Below are 8,952 nucleotides of genomic sequence, written 5' to 3'. Positions count from 1 at the left end.
CGGTAAAGTCTTCCACTCACAGGCCGAGTCCACCGACTTTTTCTGGATCCACAACCACAGCTGCTCCTCAGCTGTTCATACCTGCAGAAGGGCAAGTGTCGTGACGAATCTGCATTTCCGGCCACGCTGCCGTACTGTGTGATCGTCAGACCTATTTTGCGGAGATTTTAACCCACTAAAAGATCGGTACACAGCTGGACGGATCTTAGTTCGTCCGCTTGGGTACCGAGTGGTATAGTCCCCGCAAAACTGTCTCTGGCGGTGTTTTGAGATCTCCTCTGATCACTCTTTGCATGTTTCCTTTTCTCTCTCTCTCTCTTTTCTCCTAAACCCGCCTGCACACACGTTCCGACCTGCATCCACATAATTCACGTGTTATACCCGTTCGGGGACTTAGAGAGGGCGATCGCAAATCGACGCCATTCGGCGCTTTGAACCACGAGATAGACCAAAGCATCCCTTTGTTCTCCATTTCCTGTTGGTCAAACCACGAGTTTATACCGCCATCTTGAATTCGAACCTACGTCAAATCACGTGGTTAGACCGCCATCTTGAATTCAGTAACACGACACCACGCGGTTTGACCGCCATCTTGAATTCAGTAACACGACACCACGCGGTTTGACCACCATCTTGAATTCAGTAATACGACGTCATCCCCCGTGACTTCGTACGCCATCTTGACTCCCCCTCCTCTCTCTCACACACTCACACACACACACACACACACACACACACACACACACACACACACACACACACACACACACAGAGAGAGACCAGAGTGGATGCTGAGCAAAGCTTTAATAAGAAAAAACAGAACATCACGAAAATCAGTGATGCATTTTACATAGATTTGATTATTGTTGGGACATGGTTTTTGTGAGACCAAAGTTCGGCCTATATGTCAAAAGCCTGAAGCCGCATGTCCCTTTGTTCCGGAGAAAACCAGACCCTCCGGAACTCCGTCTCCCAGGGGCCATCAACGTCACACAGAGGTGTGAAAACCCCCCAGGGACACAAGTTTCAACTCATATTGGTCACTCTGGGCCCCATGACCTGTGAGGTCACCGGGCCAATATAAGGCCTGTTCCCCCTATCTTCTATCTCTTTCTGCAATCCTTCAAGAGGAGAAGGCTGTCCAGCTCTTTCCCTGCATCGCCGAGGGGAGAAGCCTAGCTTCTCCAGCTCACATCTTCTCTTTCCCTGCAACTTCATGGAGGAGAGTTGCAGCTTCCAGCTCATCTCACCAAGGAAACCTCCTCGCAATCCAAGCTCTACCAACCTCCTAGCAGCGACGCGATGTCCTGCAGGAGAACTTCAACCAGCAACTGAGCTGCACAGCTCAACAGAACCACGAAGGCAGGAGCCACACAACCAGCCAGACGACGTCACAGAACTGCGAACTTCACAGCAACTTCTTTTTCCCTTTCCACGGACGGGTAACACAACTGCTGTATAATTATACTAGGCTAAGCAAGACTGTTTATTCGATTTCTGTGTGATGTTTATAAGTTTGATTTGTGGTGTTGTGATATTTTGGGTACAAGTTATTGAGAAAGTAATGTTAGTTTGTTTATGCTCTTCAAGTCTTTCTTTGCATTTCACTCTACACTCTTTCTCTAACTTGGCACAAACACACAGACACACGCATAACTCTTCACCTAATTATCTCTGACCCCCGCTACAGGTCGTAAACATTCCAATAAGGGTTGAAGGGTTATCTTCAAAGTGGCCAGCCGCCATTTTGGAAGCACGCTGACTCACACAGACACACACACATGTATACCCACATACCTATCTTTGTTAGTAAGTACACCGTTAATTAATTTGTGTTTTTTTTATACTTTATTATGTTAATAATGTTTTTCTTTCACAACTGTTTTTTCATTAATGTTGCATAAGTGCATTTTGCCAACCTCTACACTGTCAAGAACTCCATATCCTTCAACTTAGCTAACTATCTATATGGTAATTTTGATTATAGTTATTAATTTAATTGTTAATCAGAGTTCCAAATTTGTAGTTAGTACCTTTATGAGACTTAATCAATAAATTAGCTATCTTTTCCCTTCCTTTGAAGGGTGGTGCCCCGAGGTAACATTAATCAATTAAAGTTATGATTTCATATTAATATTTTCAATATTAAGATTCAATATTTTATTTTGATAACCAAATTTATTGAATGCCGAAAGGCACACCATTTTATGGTATCATGTTTAATGCATTATTGCAAAACATTATATAGATTACATAAGTAGGTTGTCGTGGATTTTGGTTCAGATGATCGACTGTAAATAAAGATTAACGACGCAGCTTCACTTCCTGCCTCTGTCCACAAATGAAGCCCAAATATCGTGGACGTCTCGTTTTTATATCAAATAACTAATTCAAACCAAACTGATCAGGAAAACTTGAACCAACATCAGTGAGATAAGAACGACCTGAAATGACTGAAATCTTTAAGAGACATTTATTTAATGTTTATTCAGTTTTTTTTATCTGCTAACATGGAGGAGGAGGAGGAGTTTGTGACCTATACAGCAGCCAGCCTCCAGGGGGCGATCAAGGCGCGTTGGTTTCACTTTTGGTGGCTGTCATGTCGTCCATCTTTATATATTTATCTTTTAATATTATCGAAGTTTATCTATTAACAGGACAATCAAAGAACCGTAATACAATTCTAAAGGTAAATACATTAATTCCTTTTTTTTTTAGCCAAAGCCCTCGTTGGTTAGCTGCCACAGCTAACGCGCTAATCGTAGCATTATCATGTGCTCATGTGAGAAAAGCTAATTGCGTTAAACTCAGACTCAGTCCCTGTCGTTCAGAAAAGGTTCATTGTTTTGCTTCTCAAAATCTGTGACAAAAATCCACTCCTGGTCCAAACCCCGTCTTCTGCTCCTCCCCCCTCGCCTGCTCCCTTTTCCTTTCCCTCCTTTCCCTCTTCCCCTTTCCTTTCTCTCCTTTCCCTCTTCTCCCTTTTCCTTTCTCTCCTTCCCTCTTCTCCCTTTTCCTTTCCTCCCTTTCCCTCTTCTCCCTTTTTTCCTTTACCTCTTTGCCCTTGCTCACTTTTCCTTTGCCTCTGCTCACTTTTCCATTTCCATCTCCAGAATCAAAGCCGATTTGTGGGACGATACGTCCTCTGCTGTCCCTTAAATCACTTCCGTTGCCATCATCAGAACCCGTTGGTGACAGAGAGACACTTTCACCTGTGGTGGATGACGCAGCTTCACCAGTCGCAACATCACTTCCATTCCATCAACTGAGGGGGCGTCCTCAGCTCCCTTGTTGCTCTCAGAGATCATCTTGAGAAGAGCTGTCACCTGTGTTTGAGCTGATGTCCCTTCTTACTCTGTCCTGTCGTCGAGTAGCAATGCGCCAATCAGATTCACCCTGAGGACCCCCTTGTGAGGAGGAGCCACCTCTACCTGGCTGAGGACAAATGTTTGTGGAACAGAGGGCGGATCGTACACATTCCTGTGCCACAGACCGGTTACTACTTGGAGCAGCTGAACACACTAGCATCTGTTTTTTTCATCTTTTCTGTCACAGCGGAAAGATGTTTTCTAGACCAATTGGACCTCGTCCCCGGACCATTTCTGGGCTTGAATATTTTAGAAAACACAACTGCGTAACTTTTCCAACGCCGAATGCGATTTATCTTCTCAAGGATGTTTTCTTTGTGATCATAACTTGTACATTTTTCAACACATGGGGAGGCAAAAACATAGAAAAGCAACCAATCGCCGTTATTGACGACCAATTGGTCCAATTTGTCCACAACGCGTGACTCTGCATGATCAGCACCATTTTTCCGCTTCAGAACCTTGGCTGCAACCATCCTGCTGCCAACGTACACTTCACCCATGTTGATCTTGTTCTTCACGTTTCTAGCAGGGTCACTATTGAGGACTTCCTGGATGATTTGGTCAGCGTCCTGGTTCTGGTTCTTGTATTGGTTCTGGTTCTGGTCCTGGTTCTGGTTCAGCGGGATACTCACGGCCAAACTGAACATATCTTTTACACCGTACCTGCAAAAAGGGTCAAATGAGGTCAACAGGTTAAACATGTATGTTACCATGTACACAACACAGTGACCTGTAGGTCGTGTCCCAGCAATGACCATCGACTGTAAATAAAGATGGACGACATGTCAGCCCCATGCTAAAGCTCTTTATCGCCCCCTGGTGACTGCCTGTACTATAGGTCATAAACATCATTGTCCATGTAAACATCGTCAGGTCAGGATTCAGAAGTTGACTCACGCCCTCAAAACAAATTCAAATCAGTATAAAACACACACACGCAGACACAAACACGCACACACACACACGCGCACACGCAGACACACACACGCACACACACACTCACTCACACAAACAAAAACCCCAACAGAACAAAACCTTTTTTTTGCCCTTTGAAATCAATGTGCTATAGCTTGAACGACTTTTTCTTCTTTTTGTCAAACGAGGGCTCGGCTGCGAAGTCGGACGTTAGCGGAGCGAGACGAGAAGGGGAGGAGCCACTGAAGCTGGAAAAACCCACCGACTGAACATCAGCTGAAGGCAACGAACAGCAGCACACAAACAGCAGAAGAAGAAGAAGAAACCGAAAAACAGGAAAAGGTTGTTTCTCCCTCGGAGATGAATTCAGATTTTTTTTAAAAGAGAGAAAGAAGAAGTTTTCGTTCAAGATCTCATGGCGGCTGTGAGTTAGTGATGTCATGAAGAGGGGGGGTCCTTTACGGACAGTTTGGTAACTATGGCGATAGTGGCTTCCACCGTCCTGTACAGCATGTCCAGCATGTCAGGTGGGGGGCCGGCGCTTGGAAACACCTGGGGGGTGTGGCCACTGCAGCCCTCTGACCCCTCCCCCACCAACCCAAGGGCAGATGGGAAGGTGGCGTCCTCTGAGAGGGGCGGAGCCAAGCTGCTGCTGGTCTTGGCGGCCATCTCTTTCTCCTCCTTCACTTCCTCTGAGGATCCAGACATCCTCGCCTCACCCCGCCCCTCCTCCCGCGGCCCCTCCCCCATCGCCACGCATCGCGGCGGCTCAGGTTCTTCTCCCTGAACAAACGCCTCCTGCAGCAGGGAGGAGGAGGAGGAGAATGAGGAGGAGGATGACGATGAAGAAGCCTCCATCTTCTCCTCCTTGGGGGAGGAGTCCAGGTTTCCAGGGGCAGGGTCAGGGGAGGGCGGGTCCTGCTCAGTACCCGGGTCGATCAGCGAGGAGGAGTCTCGGGTCTCCGTGTCCGAGGTGCTGGTGAGGTAACAGGCTTGTTTATAGAGACTAGTTCACCTGATATTTAGATTTTTATTATATTTCAATATATTTGTTTGACAGGGAAGCTGTGCGCAAACAGGAATATAATATTCATGTATTTAAAAAAGGGCACTTTCTCTGGAGGAAGGAAAAGGGCAGTGGCTCAAGCCCCCTTTGGTGTCTATGTGTGCACATGCCAGCCTCCATCAATTCAATCTGCCTCAATTCAATCGAGCTGCAGCAGAGTTCAATCACTCATAGAAACCAGTCCTCTAAATAATCCTGACTGTTTTCATCAGTCTCACAATTATAAAGAAAGTGATACAAACAGGCTCCTGGCTCCGCCCCTTTATCAGGATTCATGCCCAAATTTGATGAGTTTGTGGAAAAATCTGTTTTTAGTTTTCTGGTGTAATTCTGCTGAAAAACAAACAAACAAATAGATAAGGAGTGAAAACAAAAGACCAAAAACCTTTATTTAAGAAAGAATCATAAAATCACGATACATAATAATTCATTATCCATGTAATAACCACATTAATATCATGTATAAGACACGAGATGAGTCACGTGGTGTTACCACAGCCTCAAAGGCTCATCACCAAGACGTCCAACATAGTTCAGAGGGTAACAGCAAAAAGAAAATCTATTTATTGCAGAAAAGACAACAACTTCAACAACAGGCCGGCAAAATGGACAAAAGAAGGAAACCCCAACACACCAACCCACAAAGGGTCGTAGGACCTGAGAATCTTCCTTCAACCTAAACCAACATCAGAACTAAAGCTCACAGAAATAAAGCTGCGGAAACTGGACGACTGGACCCATCAGAAAAGAAAAAGAAAAGAAACAACACAACAATACTCTTGCTCTAAAGGTCATGCTGTACAAACTGCTGCTGCTGCAACCGGGGATGGAAAGATAGATACTTCCTGTTCCCTCTCACATACTTTCAACCAATCACAGTGCACCTGAGGAGATAAGAAAACAGGAAACCATGAGTAGAAAGGAAATGTGTGGGTGGTTTCCTCTTTATTCAAAAGCATGGTCTTTTAGTTTGAGAGCTGGACTTGCACGTTCAGATTTCGTGGTGTTTTTACTCAAAACCCTGCGCTTGCACTCACACAGCTCCTGCTGGTGCTTAGATTTGCTCTGCTTGTGCTCAAACTCTGCGCTTGCACTCAGATATTTTGTTGCTTGGACAGATTTCCTGTATTTAATAACTACACACTATGGTTTCTGTAAAACTCTCTTGTACGGATGTACTCTGAAGTCGTCCATCTTGGTTGTGTTTGTCACAGTGGCTCTGACCTGAGGCTTCACACCAGGTCTTCCTGCTCCTCTGTGTCTTCTGTCTGTGCTGCAGCAGCGACGTCGTCATACTCAGGACAGTTGTGTGACTGATGGGGGAGAGATGAGAAAATATTAAGCCTCACTGGACTTTATTCATGAAACCTGCATATAATCACAGTTCATTCAAAATAGTTTGAACGTTGTTGCGCCCCCTGTCCATTTGTTTGTTTGTTCATCAGCAGGATTACACAAAAACTGATAAACTGATTTCCACAAAACTTGGTGGAAGGATGGGACATGGGCCAAGAAAGAAGTGTCAACGTGACGTCACCCATTGGTTTGTGAGCTGCCATTTTGAATCCTCCATTTTTGACATGTTGTCCAGCGCCATCTTGTTTTTTTGAAACCAGAAGTAACCATATTTGGAGGAGAGGGGGTGGAGCCTGACTCAGGGCCCAAGGACACTGCCCGCCCACCTAAACCTGCGACCTGCACCCAGTACTAGCTGTCAATCACACGGTATCCATGCCCCAATGCCTGCGGTGCTTTATGGTCTGTTTGACTCTAAGTGGATCATTCACTTCACTTTCTAGACCCAGAGTCTACGTCCATTTTAATATACGGTCAATGGAAAGAACCTTTTACATTTTGGGGCAGATTCAGACAAAGTAGCTGATCCAAGAAATGTTTTTATCTCTTTCTCTAACATTGTGAGATGAAAACAGTGATATGGAGTCATTCTTTGGCCTCACTGTCTCTTCACCTCTATCATCTCCACAGCTTCATTCACTTCTGATTTCAAGCTCAGAGTTTTCTTCATCCTCGATCGAAAACAACAACAAACACAACATTTGACAAAATGAACTTCATAACACTGAAACTAGTGTTTGAAGACATTTGAAGAAGACAGTAAAAGAGCAGAGGGTGAACTGATGGATTTGTATTGTTTTACCTCGTCCACAGAGTCCAGACCAGCACTGGAACCAGCACGACCACCAGAGTGTACCTGATGGTATTCATGATCATCACTGACTTCCCTGGACAACAGACAGGAGACATTAGCAGTGTGGTTAGACTGATGACTCAGTTTGCCAGGTGATGCTGTTGGTCAGTCAGTATTGTTCATGTGCAATATGATGGGCTTGATATACAGCGGTGACACATCTGGAAATCCTGAGTATTGATGGTTTAAGGTTCTGGTGAAATGAAAAGGAGGGGGGGGGTGTAGGCTGTAAAAGTCAGAGAGCTAAAATCACCTGCTGCAACAGTCAGATGTAAGGTGGCCTTACTACGTCCTTGTGTGTTCTGGACCTCACACTGATAATTTCCACCATGTTCAGCTGTGATATTAGTGATGGTGAAAGCTTTATGGATGTTTTAACAGACGCTGGGTGGATTCCTCTTTGTGCTGCTGATGGTCTGACTGTGAATATTTATGGGGCAGAAGTCAAACGACCCATATCTGCACATTTAAAATGTAAAGGACAAAGAATGGGACAGATTCAATATCTCTTCACTTAATAACCTGTGTTTCACTCACATGTCACAGTAATAACGATGTTTGCTGAACTCCTTCCCAGCTCATTCTCAGCTGTGCAGTAATACTCTCCAGAGTCTGACGACCGGATGGAGCTGAGGACAAATTGTGTCTCTTCACTGAGAGGTTGAACTCTTTTATCTCCACTTCTCTTGTACCAGGTGTATTTAGCTGCTGGGTTAGCATCACTGCTGCAGGTCAGAGTCACCGAGCTGCCCTCCATGATCTCACCAGAGGGACTCACTGACACAGAGGGAACCTTTGGAGCATCTGAAGGATAGTCTATATTAACACACAGGATGAGAATACAATCATAACACTGTCTGTGTTATTTGTTAATAGTTAAAATTTAAATTATTTCCACATTATTGTAGCTTCATGAGGAGGAGTAAACTCACACACTGTAGGAGAAGGGAAACGCTCATGTCCTTCTATAGCACAGTGATAGCTGTCTTCAGCATTAACGTGTTGGAGGTAAAAGTATTTTTTTTGTCCAACAAGTTTATTGTTATTGTACCAAACGTAGGAAAGATGATCAGGGAGCTGACACCTGCTGTGACAGGTCAGCTCTGTCCAGGTAGAATATGGATTGGCTGTTGATCTCCTCACATGTACCTGGAGCTGAGGGTCTGTGAACAAACATGTGATTTTATTTCAACATACACACTAACATTTCAAACTGACTCTAATGTAAATGTTACCTGTGACAGACAGAGTGACTCCAGCTGAACCAGTTAAACTCCCAGTAGGTTGGTTAGTTGTGAACCTGAACTTGTACACAGCTGAGTCGCTCTCTCTCAGGTTAGAGATTCTCAGAGTGCACTTGTTGTTTCCACAGAGATACTCCACACGACCTG

General features: G+C 44.8%; 2 protein-coding genes across 2 annotated transcripts in view; both read right to left on the bottom strand.

The window, feature by feature from the left end:
* The window catches only part of LOC117764401, a 409,608-nt gene that overhangs the window by 395,232 nt on the left and 5,424 nt on the right, over positions 1 to 8,952 (bottom strand). The window lies entirely within an intron of this gene.
* Positions 6,001 to 8,844, bottom strand: LOC117764662 (vascular cell adhesion protein 1-like). The gene is made up of 6 exons (XM_034590627.1): positions 8,797 to 8,844; positions 8,494 to 8,724; positions 8,099 to 8,377; positions 7,511 to 7,595; positions 7,322 to 7,379; positions 6,001 to 6,665 (listed from the first exon to the last, which is right to left on the bottom strand). Exons 3-6 carry the CDS (start codon positions 8,316 to 8,318, stop codon positions 6,585 to 6,587), a joined length of 444 nt encoding a protein of 147 aa, XP_034446518.1. The 5' UTR covers positions 8,319 to 8,377; positions 8,494 to 8,724; positions 8,797 to 8,844; the 3' UTR covers positions 6,001 to 6,584.

This window comes from Hippoglossus hippoglossus, chromosome 1 (assembly GCF_009819705.1).
Source record: "Hippoglossus hippoglossus isolate fHipHip1 chromosome 1, fHipHip1.pri, whole genome shotgun sequence".
NCBI lineage: Eukaryota > Metazoa > Chordata > Actinopteri > Pleuronectiformes > Pleuronectidae > Hippoglossus > Hippoglossus hippoglossus.
This window is presented reverse-complemented; position numbering and strand designations above follow the sequence as displayed.